Here is a 22,849-nt window from a genome sequence, read left to right on the forward strand (position 1 = left end):
TCATCACAATGTAGCACTTAAACTATTACGAAAAGACTTGAACTTTGTGAAATCATCTGAATCTCGACTTTCTAAGAATGTTTGGTGCATCTTATTTTTCTTAGTAATCATTCTGGCGAGCGGTTTGATTATCCAAGGTTTGTAACCTTGCATCGGTTTTTGTACAGTTTTGTATGCGAATGCATCTCTGTATGACGAAAGAAATTCCTGCAGCAAGGAGTTTAAAGCTTCATGTGTTGACTGATAACCGTAAACGGACTGACAGCTATGTCTCCTTATTGCATTTCTAAAATTGTTGAATGTTGTTGTGTTAATAATTTCTGCTACATGTTTACTTTGGTTACCAGTAGGGTTGACGGTACTGTGGCATATAAGGTAGACAGGGAGGTGACCACTTAGTAACCTATACTGATAACACCTGCAGATGCAACCCTGGTTGATCTACTAGTAATTTCTATATATATTAGGGCTGTCGCTATTGTATTTTACGCATTGTCAACGTTATTACATCTAAAAGACAACATGACTCAAGAAAAGCTTGCACCCTTCTTGTACTGCCCGAATTTTTTGTCTTATAAACATTTAGATCACCTCCGATGAACAGAAAATACTTAAATTCTTTAGCATATGGAAGCAACTTTTCCATGAAATCAAAAACTCCTCAATAGAGCCCACAGGCGGACGGCAAACAACATAAAGTAATTTACGGACATTTCATATACCGGTGTAATTAGACTAAAATATGAACGCTTTCACAACGCATCTTCACTTTTAACCAGTAGACATACTCCATCACCTCGTCTGAAGCTGCGGTTCAACTTGAATAGCACACAGTTATCTACTTTAATAGAATCATTTCCATATAACTACGTTTCAGTCAGCATAATAACTGATTATCTAAAATTGAACTCTTCCCAAAACGCTTGAAATACTTCTTGCTTAAAACAGGCTGGCTGAATGTTTAGGTGTAGAAGAAAGAATAACGAACTTTTATTTTCAACAAGTTCATTTAGGTCTTGAGGACATTGACAAGTGGCAGCCATGTTAGTATATCCGCTTGCGACATAGAACAGCTCTAATAGTCGGGATAAATTGTCGTCACAACACCAAAATGTGGCCCCCTGAGCATCAGCGTGCATTTGGGGAACAACAAAATATGCAGAAGCGATCAACTATGATTACCAATTTAACTGAATAGCCCGACCGAACGGATGGACGAGCGACCGACAGCCTCCTCACGTTTTCCACCTGGTTCTATACCCGCCACTCGCAATCCCGCGAGCACGCTTTCCCTTGCTTTCCAACCACGAACGAGCGAGTGAGCGTACGAGCAGTCCCGATGGTGCTGGGTGGCAACCACATACCACTTAAGCGGGTTGTGACCTACTTCGGCCTGCAAATAGACCATCGGCTCACGTGAGCGCCAGCTGCCAAGGCACTCATCGATCAAGTGCAGAAGGTCCGAAGGCGGTTGGCCCTCTGCTGCTCCGCGGCAGATAATGCACACAACAATAATGTATCCATCCATACGCTGCCGCGGCTACGTGAAGGCGTCTCTATGCACTCCCGCTCGCAGCCCTTCCATGGGTTCTCGTACACCGCCTGGAACTCCACCACCAGAAAGCCATCCGAAAGTTTCCTCGCTTTCCAGGGACTTCGCACGTCACTGCCACCCTAGCCGAGGGAAAGACTTGGCCGCTGTCTATGATGATCCGACAACGTGGCCTCCATCAAGTTGACAGGCTGCATCGCACCCCGGGTAGCGCTGTTCTGCTTTAAAGGTTGCGGAGCCGACCTCACTAGCGCATGGGCAGCTTGCGTCGACTGTGCGAGCATGCTGTCAGCCATCCTTCCACGCCAGCCATCCACCCACTTCCTCAGCACCATCAGCCATTGGAGGTCTCTACAACGCTGGAGAGCCTCACGAAAAGGCGACCCCCATCCTGCGCTTTAGAGCAGACGTCGGCGTTCCTGTTGAAGAACCGGGTGGACAGAAATCTCCACGTCTACACGGAGGGCTCCGTCCACGCAGACCCCGGATCTGCCACTGCCTTCTGCGTAATCCCTGTCCTCATTGCTCGGGAGTGTGCCGGCTGCCTTTCGTCGCAAGCTCTGCCGCTGCTGAGGTGGCTGGCCTCCATCTCGCTGCACGTATGCTGGCGGAGGTCGCCCCGAATTCTACGGTTGAGATCCTCTGCGACTCACGGGTGGCGCTTCTTGCTCTTCATCGACCGCGAACCACCCGCCTTGGCATTGTCCTGCTGGTGGAAATGCATGGCGCCCTTGTTTCGGGTAGTTTTGAAGCTGTCGCTACAGAGGCTCCCCTCTCATGTTGGCGTCAAGGGTAACGAGAAAGCTGGCGCCCTAGTAAAGGCAGTACACCATGCCACTGTACCAGTGAGCACCGCCGTAACGGCCTTCAACTATACAAGGTACACGGAGCAGCGGCACCTAATGGCTATCCACAACGGTAACCCTCCCCGTTCACTTCCTGATCGCGTCCTCCCAAAGTAGCAGCACACTCTCCCGCAACGCCTTCGTATCGGTTCCTCTTGTGCGTTTACCCGAAGGTACAGCAAGGACCTGGCATCATATCAAAATAAATCAAATCATATTTTATTCTCCAGCATGTATCTGGATAGTCACCTGGGCTAAAAGCTGTACGAACAGCTTGACGAAGGCCCAGGAAACCATTACATGGCAGCAGCAGACAGAACGAAATAACAATAGCAATACAGAAGTAGTCATCAAATCAAATCAAGTACAGCAATCAAGTACCGCATCAAAAACTACAGCAATAACACAGAAGTTTTCTTAAACGACATATTAAGAAATACAGATTACATGTGCACAAAGTATGTTCGCAGTTCTTTTCGACTAAAACCAGCAGTCATCATCATCACCAGCCTGGTTACGCTCACTGCAGGGCAAAGGTTTCTCCCATATTTCTCCAACAACCCCGGTCATGTACTAATTGTGGCCATGCCGACCCTGCAAACTTCTTAATCTCATCCGCCCACCTAACTTTCTGCCGTCCCCTGCTACGCGTCCCTTCCCTTGGAATCCAGTCCGTAACCCTTAATGACCATCGGTTATCTTCCCTCCTCATTGCATGTCCTGCCCATGCCCATTTCTTTGTCTTGATTTCAACTAAGATGTCATTAACTGGCATTTGTTCCCTCACCCAATCTGCTCTTTTCTTATCCCTTAACGTTACACCTATCATTCTTCTTTGCATAGCTCGTTGCGTCATCCTCAATTTGAGTAGAACCCTTTTCGTAAGCCTCCAGGTTTCTGCCCGTAGGTGAGTACTGGTAAGACACAGCTATTATACACTTTTCTCTTGAGGGATAATGGTAACCTGCTGTTCATGATCTGAGAATGCCTGCCAAACGCACCCCAGCCCATTCTTATTCTTCTGATTATTTCCGTCTCATGATCCGTATCCGCAGTCACTACCTGCCCTAAGTAGATGTATTCCCTTACGACTTCCAGTGCCTCGCTGCCTATTGTAAATTGTTCTTCTCTTCCGAGACTGTTAAACATTACTTTAGTTTTCCGCAGATTAATTTTTAGACCCACTCTTCTTTGCCTCTCCAGGTCAGTGAGCATGCAATGCAGTTGGTCCCCTGAGTTACTAAGCAAGGCAATATCATCAGCGAATCGCAAGTTACTAAGGTATTCTCCATTAACTTTTATCCCCATTTCTTCCCAGTCCAGGTCTCTGAATACCTCCTGTAAACACGCTGTGAATAGCATTGGAGAGATCGTATCTCCCTGCCTGACGCCTTTCTATATTGGGATTTTGTTGCTTTCTTTATGGAGGACTACGGTGGCCGTGGAGGCGCTTTAGATATCTTTCAGTATGTTTACCAGCTGTATCTTCATGTTTATTGAGAAAAAATGGCAGATTGTGGGCCAAGGATTGCAGGTTGTAATCGGTTCTAAACTGTGGTAAGGACCAAGTGTCAGTACAACGAGTATTAACTATTGGCGTACGATATTCAAGCGAAGCAAGTTGTGCCAGGAAATTACTCATACCTGTGGAAGAAAAGTATATTATTTGTAACAAACTAAATTCATATATATTATCTACAAGGATCAAATTAAAAGATGCTATTGTGGGATTAATAGTCGACGTTGGTTCAATGTTAACGATAAAGCGAATAATTTTCTTCTGCAATACAAGAAGCTTGTTCATATTTCTTTTAGTTGTTGTTGCCCATACCAGTGTACAATAGTCAATGTGAGAAAGAAATAGGCGCGTAATATATTTGTAGTTTAGCGCTTGTGGGAAGAAATGTGCGGCAGCGTGAGGTTACCCCTCTAACTGCAGACAGTTTTCTGGAGATGTAAACAGCATGAGCGTCCCATTTTATATGGGCAGAAAAATACACACCGAGAACCTTGTGCTCGGTGACCATTTCTGTATGCTGATCTTGAAAAATGAATGAATTCACCGGAGGAACTGCTTTATTTTGAGCACGAAAAATAACTGCTTTGGATTTAGTTGGGTTTACTTTGATTTTATTTACTCTAGTCCATGCCGATAGTTTAGTAAGGATATGATTGCATCTTGGCTCTAGTGTGCTAATATTACTCCCAGAAATAAGTAAGGTGCTATCATCAGCATAGATTGCGAATTCTACTGTGGTGTCGATAGTTATAATATCATTGATTAAAGTATTAAATAAAAGGGGCTCCAATATACTTCCTTGTGGTGCGCCACATGCAATCGGTAAGAATGGTGATCTTTTGTTGTTAACATAACGCACTAGTACCTATTTTCTAAGTAACATTTAACTACAGCCAAAGCTGTACCACGAATTCCATATAATGAAAGCTTACTAATGAGAATACTGTAATCAATGGAGTCAAATGCTTTACTAAAATCGAGGAAAATTCCGGCTGTCAGTAAATTATTAATAATATTTTCCAAAATTACTTCCTTCAGGGCTAACAAGGCGGCTTCAGTCGACCGCCCCTTCCTAAAACCATACTGTGAGTTTGTCAAAATACTGCGCTTATCATAAAAGTTTGTAATGCGAGAAAGAATAATTTTTTCCAATCCCTTCGAAAAAACTGGGAGGACGGCAATGGGATGGTAACTGGACGCAAGGTTGTGATCACCGCCTTTGGACAATGCAGATGCCCTTGCACATTTCATGGAAGTTGGAAATATACCTGTCTCAAGGACAAGAATAAAAATATGAGCAAGGGCAGACGTTAATAATTCTAATACATACTTAACAGGTTTAATTTGGATATCGTTTGCATCCAATATTCTACTGTTTTTTAGGGTCATGAATGCGCTGTATATTTCATTTTCATCTGTAGGAGCAAAAAATATGCTTTCAGCACAGCTGTAAGCTAGGGTAACTGTATCCAAGGGAGTACTAATCGGTCTTGCCGCGTTTACAAAATAATGATTGAAGTATTCAGCTATGTCGCAATCCCCAAGTTCACGGCCATTAATAGTTATATTTCTCGGAATTGAACGCGAGTCATCCCGTTCAAGGACATTGTTTATAACTTTCCATGCAGCACCAGGTCGTTGCCTATTTATATCTGCAAACAGTTTCTGGTAATATGCAGTCTTCGCACGTTTAATCTCCGCGTTTACTTGGTTCCTTATTTTCTTAAATTTCTTCAGTGCGGCTTCGAAACGTGAACGAAGAAAATCATGACAAAGGCTGCTTTTCGTTCTAATCAATGTGAGGTGTTCCCGCTTATTCATGGTTTTCTCGTTTTCTTTGATGATTTAAGTGTGATCAATGGGAAGTGCTTTGCGTACTTGTCCATAAAGATTTTATTAAATTCCCCATATGCATCATTCGGATTTGTTTTGTTCAGAACCGTTGACCAATCACAGGCCGATATATCTTGTTTGAACATTTCCAAAGTGTCCTGCATGATGGATTGAATTATAATGGGTTCTTTGGGCTCCCTTGTTTGAGAGCAGTTCATATGATAGGTCATAAATACAGGACAATGGCCACTTATGTCAGAAGTTAGAGTACCACAGGTATGAACTTTGGTATCAATATTTGTCAAAATAAAGTCGAGTGCGGATTGAGTAGTGAGTGTAACTCGTGTAGATGTTTTGATTAGGTTCAGAAAACCAGAGGAATGCAACACAGTGTTAAATTGTCGAGTAGTGTTGGTATCGTCCAGTATATTTATGTTAACATCGCCACCGCAGACAAGGCGGAAGTTGTTGCTGCATACATAGTCCAGCAATGACTCAAAAAACTCTATTAAAGATTTTACGTTACCTGCTGGAGGACGATATAAAACACAGATGGTTTCATTTTTGCTCTGTACGGTGAGTATTTCGAAATCGGAGGTTACTTTGATCAAGTCAGGCACAATTTCACAGTTCTGGTGCACCTTTACATGAACTGCAACACCACCGCCTCGTCTGCCAGTACGATTTAAAAAGAAATTCTTATAACCTGGCAATCTTAACATATTACATCCGTCGTGATAACACGTCTCTGACAACATCACGATACTAAATTTAAACCCAAAATAATCCAGAATTGTGGTAAGAACATCTTCTTTTCCACTCACATACCGTGCATTAATATGCAGAACAGATTCGCAAGATTTTGCAAGTGGTTCAACATCTTTAGGAAGAATGAATTCTTGGTACTTCATAGAAGAATCCATGATGTGCTAGTTAATCTGCGTTATTATCGGAAACAAGTCCTATTGCAACTGACAAAATATCCTCTCAAGATCAATTTCATATGATATCAGCACGGCAGAGCTGCCATCCGTTTGTATTGCGCAGATTTTGCCGCTGTATGCCCAAACTGACTCCCATTCGTGTTCGTGTTTCTTTTTTACAGTCATCGCAAGTATTTTTTGAGCGCGGGACAGAGGTGCTCGTTTACAAAAACAGGTGCTGTATCGTCAAGGCCGAGGTCGTCATTTGTCAGCCGGGCTTTCTTGGCTTTCTTCAAGACTGCATTCCGTTTTGTGCGCGTCTTGAACTGCACGACAATGCTTTTGGACTTATCAGCCTTTCATATGGGCACTCGATGGCAGGCTTATATGTCAATTACAGTTATTGGTTCCTTCACAGCGCTGCCAATCCTACCAAGCAAATCTATCATGCTTTCATTTTCTTTCTGAATGACGCCTTGAATTTCGATGTTTGCCCTTCGCGAGTACTGCTCTGAAGACACAATACGATCTTAGAGATCTTGAATTTTACTTTCTGCTGCTAGACATATTTTGCGGAGGGCTTCATTTTCTGCTGCAAAACATTCTTTTTTTTTCAAGATATCTGATTCCAGTTTTTGCTTTAGTTAATTAATACTACCGTGAGCAAAGTAAAGGCTCTGCACAAGATTCCGTTGTTCAGCTTTCAAATCCCTGATGTCATTGCGCAAATCCCTCTCTCGTGATTCGCGAAAGATTTTAAATTCTTGCCTTATTTCATTTTTGAATTGGAGAAGGTCGGCCTCATTAATCGACATATTGAATGTGGCAGGTGTAACAAACAGGATCAACACTGAGAATTATATACTTGGCAAGTACATGATCCTAAGAAAAAACTATTTCGGAACAGGGCGGCATTATCGATAAAAAATTTGCAATCAGAGCAGCAGCAGCGACAGCGGAAAAGTATTACAAGATGGGAAGAAAAAACAATAGTGTTAGAACTAACCTGCACACAAATAAGAGACGATTGAAACTTGCACTTTTCGCTGTCGCTGCTGCCCTTGTGGCGATGCGTTGATGCCGGCTTGGCTTTATAGCAGCGGCCACCGGAAGGGCGGCTTCACTGTTCCGGAAGGTCGGTACGCGCAGCTGCAGAGCTCGCACGCGTAACTGGTGATCATGTGGCTTGCAGGTGAGGGAAGCAGGCAAGGGTGAAGGAATGGTTGACTGTTGGAGTCTGCACACAAATAAGAGACGATTGAAACTTGCACTTTTCGCTGTCGCTGCTGCCCTTGTGAGCCGCAGCGACAGCGGCCTCATCATCCACGGCCTTCTCAGCGTGCAGTGAGGACGAAACCATCGACTATCTACTTTGTTCCTGTCCCTGCTTCTAAAAAAGACAGAGCTTCTCTCCACCTCTCATACCGACGCCATGGGCTCCCAGCGGTCTCGGCACCCCAGCCGCTGTATAGCAGCCGGCAAAATGGCTCCGCCATCATACACCTTCTTACGTTCCTGGAGGACACGGTTTTGTAGTGTGAGTTGTAAATGCGCCGTTTGGCTGCAGCTGACAGCGGTATCTAATGGTACCGGGTGCTGCAATCGCCTCTCTTCTCTCTTTTCTTTCTTCTTTATGTCGCCCTCCACTTCTCCAAGGGGCTCAGTCGTGCTCCCTAAAGGGCTGCAGAAAATAGTCCAGCTTCCTATTCCCAATCGCATTCTCTCTATCGAGCGACAACGTGTTCAACCCCTTACTTCCCTACCCGTCACTCTGTTATGCTAGAGTTCACGCACGACGGCCATCGCTTACCCTCCTCGCAACTCGGTTGCCCGAGAGCACGCGCCCTTTCCCTCGGCCTACTCTTTCGTCATCACTTCCCCAAGTCTGGCCACCATCCTAAAACATACCTAGCCAAATGTTGTCGAATAGCCAAAGAAGACCATACGATTTAGGAAAAGGCGCAGAGGGTTTAAATTAAGCAATCATGGAGGGTGTTCCCACCTCCAGCCCAGTGATGGAACTGTGGGCCAAACACTCACGCGCTATCAATGCAGAATGCGCAGAGGCATTGTTACGGTGTACGGAATCAAGCGCTTCGCTTTCAACAAGTTTGGTCGCCCATGACGCACACAATCTAAACGTAGGACCTCAATACCTTAACCTAGAAAGGAGCACTGGCAATTTGACCTTAAGCGTACGAATTCATATTGCAGAAGTCTATGGCATCAAAAAAACAAAAAGACGTATTCAAAACCCGATATTCTTCAACTATTCACCCGTGCACTTTTTTTCCCTTTGTACTTGGCTCATCTCCCATTTTCCACATATTAGTTTGCTACTATAGCTCGATTAACCGATTTCTGTTTCCTCCCCGATTACGACACCTTCCAAGAATTTATCGCTTTTGTAGGAAGTTTTCCCATAAATACAGCAATAATTTCGTCACTTCCTCTCCTTCAGCAGTTCCGGCAACATTCTGGCATAAATATTTTTCATTTCCAAAAGGTCTCTCAAAATTCTGTGAATCCACAACTCGAACAAAACAAATGCATCTGATATAATTCTAACAGCAATTAGGCGGTCATTGAACTGAAGAGAAGACATGCGCGCCATCGACATGTTTTTATCTCCACACGAGGCTTTTTGACGACTGTTCGTCGATGTCCATTTCGACGTGAAAACAAAAAAAAGGAGCAGTTTCGCCGAAAGGCGATGCGTTGATTGCGATGCCAAATAAGGGGACAGCTATACGAAGTAGTGGACGTTGTTTTATAGGCCGTATAAACTTGCCAACACAATACACTTATCTAAATTAATTTGTATTGTACCACGCGCGCACACGCAAATACGACCACATCTCACTCGATGACCTCGGAAACTAGCTGTCAAACGCTGGAGTGTGGAAGCGTGGAAGCAGCGGCGAGCGAATTAGTCCTCGTCCTGCGTCTCGCACGAATGCGAACTAAGCCGTGAAAACACGTTACGGGACGGACACTGTCCCCGTCGCAGATGGCTTTCAAGATAAGCGTCCTGGGCGGTCGGGCATGACCGCCCGGCCCACCCAATTTAAAACACACTCTCCCTCCCTAACCTCCCTCAAGAACTTCGCATGCGATAGAAGACGGCGCGCTTCTTTCCTGTTCTCCACACTTGTGTGCGTGAGATTCAGATGCAGGGTGTCACTCGCACGTACAGCACACGGTGCGAGGCGATGGTATTATTGCCCTTGGACTTTATACGGAACCTCATGGTGAGGCGGACGGCAGAAATGCGCCTGGAGTTTCCATATAGTTGCTATGGCAATAAAAGTGACTGCACAAAGTGCGCATATAAAATTCTGCCTTGTAATGTGCAGCAGCCCGTCGGCTACGAGAGGTTAACGCACCGGGTGTTTAGAGAGGAGAGCTGCACCATGGCTACACTTACTCCCATTTCATTACTTATTCACGGCGAAGTTTTTCGCCCTGACCTCGTACCTACACTTAAGTACTGAAATAGTTTACGATGGCGTACCTTCGCAAAATAACATAACAAATCAACGACAGGAAGCCCAGCATTGCTATTGGAGCCGAAGCACCTCTTTTTTGCATGCATGTTATCTCAGGCAAACCCCAATGTGGGACTGGCACTCTCAGTGACGTTTTTCATTGTAATTTCAAGAGTGCGTCGTGGGCTTGCCAGTAGAGAAAACTTGTGAAAGGATTTCGCGCAGGAAATATTTCTTTTATTTGGGAACTCTGAAAGCCTTTTCCTTTTTCTGAAAATTTGGATTTATTGTTTCAATTATTACTTTTCGTACTCATGACAGGGATAGTCCTAATTGCCTGCTCACTCATTTGTGCTTTTGTTTGTTACCATGTTTTTCCGCCTTTCCTTCTGTTGCTGCCACTGGCTGCTGCCATCAAGCGTGCTTTTTTAAAAGCGAGCCTTTTCTTTGCGATGCTCGGAAGGTTTCGTGACCGTGACTGCGGCCCGGCTTTATCCTTGAAGAATAGGCCAACCAATTACAACGGAGCAAGCACGCCGCGCACTCCGCTGGCTTCCTTGCAGTACCGGCAGCCTCTGCATTGCAGCGAAGTGAACGCTTCTTGCGGATAGAATGGATTCGAATTTCGCCACGTACGTGCGCGTATCTGCTGCCTCTTAGAGCATGATGCGTTCAAGGCGTCCGTCGTTCAAGGTGTGTTCCCCCACGCTTGTGTGCTCGCGTATGTGAGGGTGTGTGTGTGTGTGCGTGAGTTTGTGTGTATGTACCCATGAGCACTAAACACAGCTTCGCTGTATATAAATTCGAACTCGTTGTTTCTGTTGCGATTCGTTTTCCGGTCTCATTGTCCCACTTTTGCTGACGACTCACTTCACGAACTTCTGAGACAGGCCTCGCTCGTTGGAGCTCGTCTCGTAACGATATATATAGTTTCTTGCTCTCTAATGAAGGCGCGAATGGGGTGGCAAAAGCTTTTTCTAAAATACTTACATTTCTGTAACTGCTTATGATGATATAAGCGGTTCTATGGCGCAAGGGACAATAATGGCGAAAGAGCGCCCATCAATGGTCTAATGTAGTAGATTGTTTGGTCAATACTCACGTTAAATCCATAGCATGGCTGTATATTAGCCAGAACATTGTTGTTGCTGTGAAGTGGGTAAAGTATATACGCGTTAAAATATTAAGAATGTCTGGTGAAGTGTGCGACTGACACGAGAGATACGGTTTGAGTTGATTAAATACTGAAAAGGGTCAATGTCAATAACAATGCTGCCTACTCAAGGCGGGAGCACCTGGAGGTGCGTACTCCACCAAATTCTGCTATTTCTGCTACTGCAGCAGAAGCGCCTGTTGGGAGGATGCGCTACGAATCTATTGAGCTAAATACATGCGGCGCAACTTCATTTAGAAAAGTTAAAGCAGCTTTGACACTGAAGCACAGGTCGACACCAAGAAACATTGTTGGATGGAGAGGAGTATGCTGATGATAAGCAGCAGGAAACTGCTTTATTCTCTCAGCGTCGGCCTCCCGCCATTTCAGCAAGACACGGAGTGCGTTCAGCCGCTCGCTACATCTTCCGCAAATGGGAGGTTCATCGCCAGTCTCCCAAATGTGTGCCCTATTCTCAACCAACATCTAGGACATCTATTCGTCGCGTGTTTGCTGTGGACGGCCAATTATCTAAACGCAGCTTGAATAAATGGAGCTTATTCACTGTATCTTTGTTCCAGATGGATTGCCAAAAAGGTCAGAACTTTTTTATTAAAGATAGTTTCAAGTCTGCAGAATCTACAGAAGATTCACAGGCTTCCTTTGTTGTGGACGTAGAAAGTTTGTCTGCAACCATATTACCCTCAATGCCTCTATGGCCGGGCACCTAGCATAAATGGCCATGCTGGTGAAGCATACATCGTGCAGAGAAACGAGAGCAGATCATTGACTACAGGATTGCTATGTCTTCGCAAAGACATTAAAGCTTCGACAAGAATAGCGAGTCTGTAAATATTGTTACGTGTAGCTGGAGTCAATACTATATACAATATATTTACAGGGAAGCTAACGGAAGGGCAAGGGCAACGCGGGTTCTCGGCCATATAGGAGATAGAATGGTGAATAGCCGGCTGTGTCGCGACGCGATGAATTATACGCGAACGTCCATATGGTAAGTGAAGATCCCAGTCGTGGTGGTCGGTCGCAACGTACTTTGAAAGCATGTCGGTGATGGTCCGGTTGAGGCGCTCCGTGTGGCCGTTGGTCTGCGGGTGGTAGGACGTGCTGAACTTGTGCTTCGTCGAGCAGGAGCGGAGGATGTCCTCAACGACTGCCGACAGAAAGCTGCGGCCACGGTCAGTGAGTAGTTGGCGCGGAGCACCGTGCACTAAAATGATGTCATAGAGCAGAAAGTCAACAACGTCAGTAGCACAACTTGTCGGAAGGGCTCTAGTGATTGTGTACCGCGTAGCATAATCAGTAGCGACGGCGACCGATTTATTTCCGGAGGCCAAGAGAGGAAAGGGTCCAAGAAGGTCTAGACCAACACGGAAAAAGGGTTCGGGTGGGATGTCGATCGGCTGGAGACATCCAGCTGGAGGTGTGGAGGGCTTCTTCCTTCGCTGACAGGGCTCACAAGCGGCAACGTAGCACCGCACGGAGCGGGCGAGACCCGGCCAAAAGAATGGACGGCGTACACGGTCGCACGTGCGCGAGACGCCCAAGTGTCCAGCCAAGGGAGCGTCGTCAAGTTGTTGGAGGACAGTCGAACGCAGGTGTGATGGAATTACGAGCACAAGGTCGAGGCCTGTGGATCGAGATTGCGGCGATATAATGTCCCCTCTTTGAGGAGAAACATCCGGAGAGAGGCGTCGCCAGGCGTTGACTCCAGATGGTCGATGAGGGCTCGTAATGAAGGATCGCGACGTTGCCCGCTGCTGATTTCAAGCAACTGGGACACAGAGAAAACGCAAGCAGTGGAGTCCGCATCCGCCACTTCGTCGACGGGGTAGCGGGACAAACAATTAGCATCCTGGTGGAGGCGTCCCGTCTTATATACCATGGAGAAGGTATATTCTTGCAGACGTAACCCCCAGCGAGCGAGTCGTCCCGTGGGGTCCTTGAGCGAGGATAGCCAGCAGAGCGCGTGGTGATCAGTGATGACACAGAAGGGGCGTCCGTACAAGTATGGACGAAACTTCGCAACAGCCCACACAAGAGCGCGGCACTGGCGCTCTTTGATCGAATAATTGCGATCAGCGGGTGATAGAAGTCGGCTGGCATAGGCTATAACGCGATCATGTCCACGCTGGCATTGTACTAACACTGCTTCTATGCCGTGACCACTGGCATCAGTTCGAACTTCCGTTGAGGCAGACGGGTCAAAGTGGGCCAAAATTGGAGGCGTGGTAAGGAGAGTAGTGAGCTGCGAAAAAGATGCGGCATGGTCAGGTCCCCAAGAAAATGCGGTGTCTTTCTTCAAGAGGTCGGTAAGAGGACGTACGATGGTCGCAAAATCCTTCACAAAGCGTCGGAAATAAGAGCACAGCCCTTTCAAACTACGAACGTGCTCGGTAGACTTCGGAACAGGAAAGTTCGTAACAGCGCCAATTTTTGTCGTGATCAGGTCGCACACCTCTGGCATCCACGAGGGGTCCAAGGACGGTGATTTGGCGGCAAACGAGGTGACATTTTGACGAATTCAACTGGAGACCGGCGCAGCGGAACACGTCAAGAATCGCTGAAAACGGTCTAGATGCGTGTCAAATGTGGGCGAATAAACGATGACATCTAGATAGCACAAACACGTGGACCACTTGAACCCCCTGAAGCAAAGAGTCCATCATTCGTTCGAAGGTGGCGGGCGCGTTACAGAGACCGAAATGCATCACCTTGAACTGATAAAGGCCATCAGGGGTAATAAATGCAGTCTTCTCTCGGTTCATGCCATCGACGGATATCTGCCAGTAGCCGGACCGTAGGTCGATAGAAGAAAAATAGGTGGTACCGTACAAGCAGTCTAGAGCGTCATCAATACGTGGGAAATGGTTGACGTCCTTTTTTGTGATTTTGTTCAGGTGGCGATAATCTACACAAAAACGCCACGTTCCATCCTTCTTTTTGACAAGTACGACGGGAGAAGCCCAGGGACTACAGGAAGGCTCGATAATGTCCTTTGCAAGCATCTTTTTGACTTCCTGTTGGATAACAGCTCGTTCGGACGCAGAAACATGATATGGACGTCGGCGAATAGGGTTCGCATCGCCAGTGTTTATGCGATGGGTCACGACGGACGTTTGACCTAAGGGTCGACAGTCAAAGTAAAAAAATGTCGCGATAGCCGTCAAGAACACGGCAAAGGGCTTCAACTTAAAAAGGTGTAAGGTCAGTGCAAACCATCCTCTCAATGTCGATGTCAGTACCGTGCGATGACGTCACGGTATGGGCTGAGCTGTGACGATCTTCCACTGTGAATGGCTCGATCTCATCATCCTGCAAAGCGCTAATTATAGCCAATGAAATCCCCTGAGGCAGAACTTGCGCGGTTAGCGCGAAATTGACAAGGAGAAGGCATGTGCGGTTGCCAGTAATTGTCAGCACAGTATGCGGTACAGTAACACCATGTGTGAGTATAACTGCCGGAAATTGTGCGACCACGTAGTTACCGTCAGGTACAGCTGTTGAGGACAAGTCGACGTGCGTCACAGATTGAGTCGGTAGGCGAATAAAATCCATGAAGCCCAAACGACTTGGAGGCGGGTCCACAGGGTCGGCAAGAAGAGGCATGTCAAGGCCAAGTGAGCTGGCCGAACAGTCAATGAAGGCCGAATGATTGGCAAGGAAATCGAGACCAAGAATGAGTTCGTGAGGGCAATGCTCGATGACGGTGAAAAGAACGACGGTGTGTCTCTCAGCAATGGTGAGTTGGGCAGAGCACACGCCAACAATAGCGACAGTCCCACCGTCGGTGACTTGTACAAATCGGTTCGGGGCAGGCGTCAGAACTTTCATGAGCCGACGGCGAAGAGCAGCACTCATAATGGACCCATGCGCCCCGGTGTCAATGAACGCGCACATAGAAACATTGTCGACGAGAACGTCCAAAAGATTCTTGTTCGTCGGTAAGGTGAAGCGAGGATTTTGAGCCAATGTCGTCTTTGCAGCTTCACCTCCAGAAGCTGCGCTGTCTTGCTTTCCAGTCGGGGGTACGGCGAGTAGGTCGGAGAAAGGGGCACTGCGTGACGGGGGCGGACGAGATTGACGACGGGAGGGAGAAGGCGAGCGGGAGTAGCGGCGTCGTGTCAAAGGTGTCGCAGGGTCAGATGATGGGGTGGGCAGAGAAGGGGCGAAGTAAAATGACGCGCTAGAGGGGCGAGGGTGGTAGTCAGGAGAACAGCGCATCGGAGAAGTCCAGCGGCTGCGGCAGTGGCGAGCGACATGTCCAGTGCGTCGGCAGTTAAAACAGATTGGCTTGTCGTCCGCGGTTCGCCATTCGGAGGGGTTGCGCTGGCTGTAAGATCAGTAAGAAGAATGTGGTGGGGACGTGCGTGGAGAAAGACGTTCCGAGAGTATGGAACGAATGGACTGCAGGCCGACGTTGGACAACTCTTGACGGACGACGGCCTGGATCAAGGAGATTGTCATCGGAGAATGATCAGGTGACGTGAATGAAGGGGCCGCCGGTTGTGCCGCTTCGACCTCACGACGAATGATGCGGGTCAAGTTGTCACATCGTGAAGGCTGGTGGAAGAGGTCGTCCAAGGATGATGTAGCAGCTGTGTTGGGAAGTCGCGTGGTGTGCTGAGACACCCGGAGGCTTTTAGCATGCTCGAGACGGCGGCACTACTTGAGGATCGCATCGATACTGGTGACGTTCGTAAACACCAGTAAATTGAAGGCGTCGTCAGCAATGCCTTTGAGGACGTGATGAACCTTAATGTCCTCAGTCATGGTCGGGTCAGTGTGGTATCCTGTGTTAACTTCTGGTTTCGGTTTTGGGTCTTTACATCAGGGCGCCACTCAGCGCCAAACACGGTAAGTTGCCTTCCTGCTTCCCCTCGGAGAAATAAAAGTTCATTCTTCGTCTGGTCCCCGACTGGAGCAGTCCGGCTTTTTCTTGCGGCGCTGCGCGCCCCGGCCGTTAGGCCTCATGCCGTAAACCTTTCGTCCGGCCGCCCTGTCGGAGCTACAACAAACTGGTGACGAGGTAAACCATTGCTCTGCTTCCTTCATGCCCTTGCCGTACTTCTGCTCCTCCTCCGGCTTCCGGCATGCAAGACGCCGCAGCTACGTCTCCTCCGCCGACTGCAACTCATCCGCCTTTGTTTTCGGTGCCCGGCATGGCGTTCGTAATCCACATGCCGCCTTTCCTGGCGCTACCCGGCACTCCTGCGGTACCATGGCTCACGTGGAAACGGTACTTTCGCACGTTTCTCGAGGCAACCGGAGGCGAGGCACTACAAGACGATAGGAAGAAAGCCATTTTACTGAGCAACTTAGGCTTCGAGGGGCAGTGTCTCTACTACGACCTCGCGTCGCAAACGGATCAGACGGCTACTACGTTCGAAGACGTTCTCCGCATCTTCGACCAGCACTACGAAGAAAGCACCAACCCCCTGGTGCGCCGTATTATCTTCCGGGAAAGGAAGCAACTACCCGGAGAAACTTTCCAGGACTTCGTCACCGCGCTACAAAGGCTAGCGCCTGCTTGTGCGTTCGGCGCTTGGCACGACGAGTCCCTTCGCGACCAATTCCTCCAAGGCGTCGCATCAACAAGAATTAGAGAAAGGTTACTTTACGAAGGAGCATCCCTCACGCACAAGAAGGCCCAGGAAATCGGACCAGCCGTACAGCAAGTTCACAAAGACCTTCAAGCCTTCAACAGCTCGTCTGTTCAGCGCGTCTCGACGCAACGCAAAGATGGCGTCGACAGCCATCATCTTTCTCGCCCGGGCGCGCAAGATGGCGGTTCCCGCCACCCTTCTCCCTCGACCCGGCGGCTTCAAAATGGCGCTCGGCGGCATGGCGGACAGTCGCGACCTGGGGAGGCCGGCCAACATGGCGCGCGGCTCGAACTCCGCGAAACCAGTCGAGACATCGCCGGCTATAGCTACCGATGTGGTTCACGTCACCACATCGCATCCGATACAGGCTGCCCAGCCAAGCGCGGTTCCTGCTGTGCGTGCGGAAAAGTAGGACATTTCGCTTCAGTTTCCTGTTCGAGGAACCGAAAGCATCGACAGTCCCCTGCCCGTACGCAGCTTGATTCCGCTACATGCCAACAAGTGTCAGAAGTTCCAGCTGACCCAAGCGTTCAGTTTCCGTCTCTTCCGCATAACGCTCCCTCGGAGTTCGCCCAGCCGTAGTCAGGACAATCGGGACTTGCTAATGTCTTCATCCACGACGTTCATCTTCGAGCGTCAGTGCAACCAGCCTCGGCGAAACTGCGTCCTCAACCTCGGGTTCTCCGTGAGAAAGTCTGCGCTGCAAACGGTATTTCGTCGCTGGAAAACAAAGTTCAGTCAGTTGTTGAGGCACCGCAGCCCACTAACTGACAAGAAGTCGATGCATTCATATCTCGGTGTCACGCGATACTACGCTAAACTGATTCCGCAGTACGCTGAATTGGTAGAGCCGCTTCAGAAACTTCTAAAGCAAGGAAAGCCGTTTGTCTGGGATCAGGATACCGAGTATAGCTTCCAGACTATTAAGGAGGTAATTGCATATGAATTCGGCTCTTACGCTAAAAGTGTTAAGACGTACGTGGGCCGTCGTCGTGCATCAAAATGCCCTTAATTTCATCCAGGAGATCTTGTCCGAGTAAGTAACTCGACAAAGTCCGATCCTAAATACTCGGGACCACTTAAGATTTACCGAAGGCTAGGTCACAATACTTTCACGCTTGAAAATGGCAAACGATGGAATGCATCCAAACTTGTTAAATGCACTGCACTACAGGATTTTTTTCGGAAAATTCACTGAAAAGAGTCGCTCCAGTGGCTACCCTTCCCTTGATGATTGTCTCCCACCTTTTCTTCCAGTTACTACTGGCATAGGGGATACATTACGTTTCTTGTAGCGTAATCGTGCAGTACGCACATCATTGTTACGGTGCTGAACGCCTTACGAATTTGTCTTTCATGCCACAAAGTTTTTAACATTAAAAGTCCTTAGCATTCTTACGGGGGGACTATGGAGTGTAAAGTGCTTTTACGCACAGTGCCAAATCCACGACAGTCATAGAGACTGTCTCGAGTCAGGCTCAGGGCGAATGAGCCACCCATCAGTGCTGTCCCAGGGGGCACACAGATGTTCGTTACTGTCTACTTTTGTACTTTGTGAATTCTTTGTGTTATCGGTGTGTGCAAGGCTGCACCTAGTCGTCCGCCCAAGACGGGTACTGAAACTGCAGAACTGGAGTGCAATAATCTCACATTTCCACTCCTTGCTCTGCATGAGTATAATTCTGTTTCTTCCCCGATGACGAAACAGTGCAAGAATTTATCGCTTTCATAAAATGTTTTCGCATCACTTCAAAAATATTTTCGTCGCACCCTCTCTTTTCGCAGTTCCGACACCGTCTGGGGGATAATATTTTTCATTTCCAAACCGTTTCTCAAAATTTGGTGCATAGACGTCTTTCGCAAACTAAATGCATCTAATATAATTCTAAGAGCAATCAGGCGGTCACTGAACCCAAGAGAACAGATACACGCTATCGACATTTTTTCATGTCCGCGCGAGGTTGGCGACCGTTATCGATATTGACATGGAAATAAAAAAAGAGAACTTTCACCCGAAAGGCGGTGCATTGATTACGATAGCAAATTAGTGGAGAGCTATACGAAGTAAGGACAGTAGCTTTATCGGTTGTGTAAGCTTGTAAATATAGTATGCCTAACTAATTTAATATGCATGGTATCACGCGCGCACACGCAAATATGGGCGCATATCACTCGATGACTGCGGAAACTCGCTGTCGAACGCTGCAGTGGGGAAGCGCGGAAGCAGCAACGAGCGAATTATTCTTCGTGCTGCGTCTCGCAACAACGCGATCTAAGCCGCGAAAACACAGTGCACGGTGCACTCTGTCCCAGTCGCAGATGGCTTTCGAGATCAGCGGCCTGCGTGGGCGAGCGCGGCGGCCCGGGCAGCCTAGAGTAAAACGCACCCTCCCTCCCTCCCCCCCCCCCCCTAGACGTCGCGCGTGGCAGAAGTCATCTCGTACTTTCTCGCTCTCCTCGCTTGCGTGCACGAGATTGAGCCCCTATCGGCGACTCAACCTCGCAGCTTTTCAATCGCACAAGCAGCACACGGCACTCGGCCATGATTTCATCGAACTTGGACTTTGTAAGGAACTTCACCGTGACGCCAACGGCAGAAATACACACGGATTGGCGCGCATAAAATTCTGCATTTTATTGTGCAGCAATCCGGCTGGTACTAGAGGTTAACCGAGTTTTCCGATCGGAGCGGCTACACCAAGGCTGCCCTTCTTCCCATATTATTGCCGATTCACTGCATGCTTTCTTAGGGCAGACCTCGCTGATATGATTACGAGCTTGAATGGTTTAGAAAAGCGTATCTTCGGAAAGCAATATACTCACTCCACCAGTGCCCAGAGCATAGAGAAAGAAAAAGACTACTCCGAGAAATCTGGCCTCAGGAACTACGTAATTCTCTCTGGCCTCAGGAACTACGTAATTCTCTCATCAAACGCCAGGGGACGCAGGCGCAAAAAAAGAAAATGTTGTAATGAATTCTGCTCAATCGCTTTACAAAATAATAATTATACACCCAAATTTGGCGTGTTTCTGATACATAAAAACAGAATTTATCGAAGACACCTTCCGTGCTTATTGTTCTTCATTCGTACTGCCATCAACACCAATCGCCATTCGTCCATCGAGAAGAAATCAACGACACCAGCGGCGTGCCAGCGGGAACGTTTCGTGAACGTCGGCTGCGGCGGTGTTCTTGTGTGTGAGAAAGGTGAGTCACATTTTCAAGCGAAGCTTGGAGTAATTGACTTGTGAGCGCGACGAGCTAGGTTCGCTAAAAAAAGCAGTTTGCGGCTCTATACGAGGCGGCTAGACGCGAACAATGCGAAAAGCATGCCCGCTCAAGAAACGCGTAGCAAGAGGGCTGTACTAGCTGTACTTCCTTGCTATCCCCACCGAGAACGGCGTAATCTTTGTTGGTTGCGTTCCGTGAAAATAGACAGTTTTAGTACTGCGTACGTAGCGTACGCAACGGTGTTGCATACGTAAGATCGCTGCGTTCTGCAAACTGCGCATGTGCAGAACGCAACACAAACGGTACGAGATGCGTACGCGGCCGTTGCGTACGCACGCATCCGATTCTTGCGTGCGTACGTAGGGAGCCTTGCGTGCTGCTCTCGTGGTTCTCGTTTGTTCGGGAGATCGCGAGACAAAAGAGTTTCCCAAGATGGCAGCGTCAAAGGCGACTCGCGGAAGGCGGTACTTTCAATGGCCTACGATTTGGCTTTGCTGCGTGAAGTGAACGCGCAGAAGGCATTCCCAGACCCTGCACGTTGGGAATGCATAGCAAAAATAGGAACTTTGTTTTTGAGGAAGTGTTCAGTGTGTGCTGTTTGCGCGAAAGGCTCGACCTGCTTTTGGCGCAGTTTATCGCAAATGACCGTGCCAGCCTGAGAAAGCAAGTACTCGTTTTTTTTTATTTTTCTCGATATGATTCGTGCATTATATCCGCATTAAAAGTAGAGTCTCTTAAAGGCCTAAATATAGTCCGACGAAGCGGTAACGCGCTCACACGTTACATCACGTTAGCGAGATCAACAGCGTCTAGTTTGGCCGACGGTTCGACGTACTGGCGGACACGGCCATACGCTCCGACGCGCCCGGCGTCTAACGCTCGCCCTCTTACGTACGTAGGCATTTCGCAGTACTAAAGGCCCCAACGCGACACGCGCTCCTACGTTCCGCAAAGCCCTTGCGTGCTGCGTACGTATCGTCATGACGCAGTACTAAAACTGCCTAATAATCAAAAGACGCGAAGCTGCCATTAACTTGCACCGGTTCACGGCTGTGCACTGCACTGCGACTCGCAGCTTGTCAGACGCCATCGAGACGCTGCGTCTCGGTTTGCGAGGGTAAACCGTTCTTGCCCAGCGCTGTTTGCGATAACCGCGGTATCGGCGTTCCATTGAAATTGTTCGTGTTGACGGATAAAAAATGATCTGCCGGACAACGCTTAAGGTCAATATCATGAATTGCACATTTCAGGAAAGTTCCGGTTTCGAGAAAATTGAATTCCTAAACCGCGTTTAAATGATCGCGTCATGGTTGACGGTCTTTTCGTTGGCCCGTTCTAGAGGCTGATGAACGCTGGAAAGAGCGTAAAAGACGCCACGCTGATTCAGACCGAAAACGGCGTTCCGGGCACGGGCGATACCTAAATAAAGAAAGCAGGACGTTAGGCACGCTGTAGCCAAGTTTTGCTTGCTCGTTTCCCTTATAGAGTAAGGGCTCCTGAATATTTTAACGATATTGCTTGCAAACAATGGCATGTGACATAAACAGCGAGCATAGCTTATTGCGTTTGGTACTTTAGCGAGGTGTGTATCTACGGCGCACGGACGGACGCTGTTGTATGCGTCCGTGCGGATTCTTTATACAGAAAAGTAACGGTGGGGAAAAGTCACCAATGACTACTGCATGTACTTATTGCGGCGCCCATGTTGGGAAGTACTGCGCATTCTAGTAATTTTCGGTTCCTTGTCATTTTTTTCGTGGCGAAGACATTGCACAACGTATTGTCGCGTAGGCGTGGCGTCGCATGGCGCGCATTTGAACAAAGGCCTCGTATTTGGACGTTTCGAATGTATCTTCATCACGCTTATGTGAACTGCTATTTTGCCTACCAATATACTCCTTATACTGAGTACGTACAGGCGTGTCCAAAACTTCACAGGCCACGATGCCCTCCATGGGATTAAGTAGGATGGCGGCCTGGAAACTTTTGAACACCCCTGTACGGGGTATTAACATTTATCCTTGTAAGTACTGGTTATATGGGTCAGAGGTCAGGATGTGTCGGTGGTTTTATATTGTGCATCGGTTCGCTATTCATTCAAAGCGGTTTCCTGGTACAGTTATGACGTGTGGACATGTTTTTGGTAATTAATGAAGCGTGCACTTATTGATATTTTCAGACCGTGTTGATGCCATGCCGTCCGGCGGTCCCAGCTACGGCAGCTACTGCTGTGTGTCGTGGTGCTTTGACAACAGCAGAACCCAGAAGAAGCCTATCTTGACTTGGAATAAAAACATTGCGGAAACTCTGTCTCTTTGATACATATGAGCGCTTCTACCAAAACACAGAAAACAAGCGCGATGGATAAAGCCGTAGTGAATTATTATTACCTCTATCTCCATCTGTTACAACTTAATCGAAATAAAAATTGCGTCACTACCTCAATTCACACCAAATATTGAACTAGAAAACTCTGTCTCTTTGATACATATGAGCGCTTCTACCAAAACACAGAAAACAAGCGCGATGGATAAAGCCGTAGTGAATCATTATTACCTCTATCTCCATCTGTTACAACTTAATCGAAATAAAAATTGCGTCACTACCTCAATTCACACCAAATATTGAACTAGACAAAAGAGTGAATCACTAAATCAAAGCGACAAATAAAAGCGTTGCC

The 22,849-nt window shown here is 47.7% G+C and overlaps 1 protein-coding gene across 3 annotated transcripts in view; it reads right to left on the reverse strand.

Annotated features, from left to right (window-relative positions):
• Window positions 1-22,849, reverse strand: part of LOC139048005 (uncharacterized) — a 353,724-nt gene that overhangs the window by 136,788 nt on the left and 194,087 nt on the right. For 2 of the 3 annotated variants that reach the window (XM_070522327.1, XM_070522326.1), the window contains one exon: window positions 7,679-7,909. In XM_070522327.1, the coding sequence (XP_070378428.1) occupies window positions 7,679-7,909 (231 nt within the window). Of the gene's footprint in view, window positions 1-7,678; window positions 7,910-22,849 lie in introns of those variants that run through there. The other variant, XR_011507428.1, reaches the window with a different exon arrangement.

This window comes from Dermacentor albipictus, chromosome 7, assembly GCF_038994185.2.
Source record: "Dermacentor albipictus isolate Rhodes 1998 colony chromosome 7, USDA_Dalb.pri_finalv2, whole genome shotgun sequence".
NCBI classification, from domain to species: Eukaryota; Metazoa; Arthropoda; class Arachnida; order Ixodida; family Ixodidae; genus Dermacentor; species Dermacentor albipictus.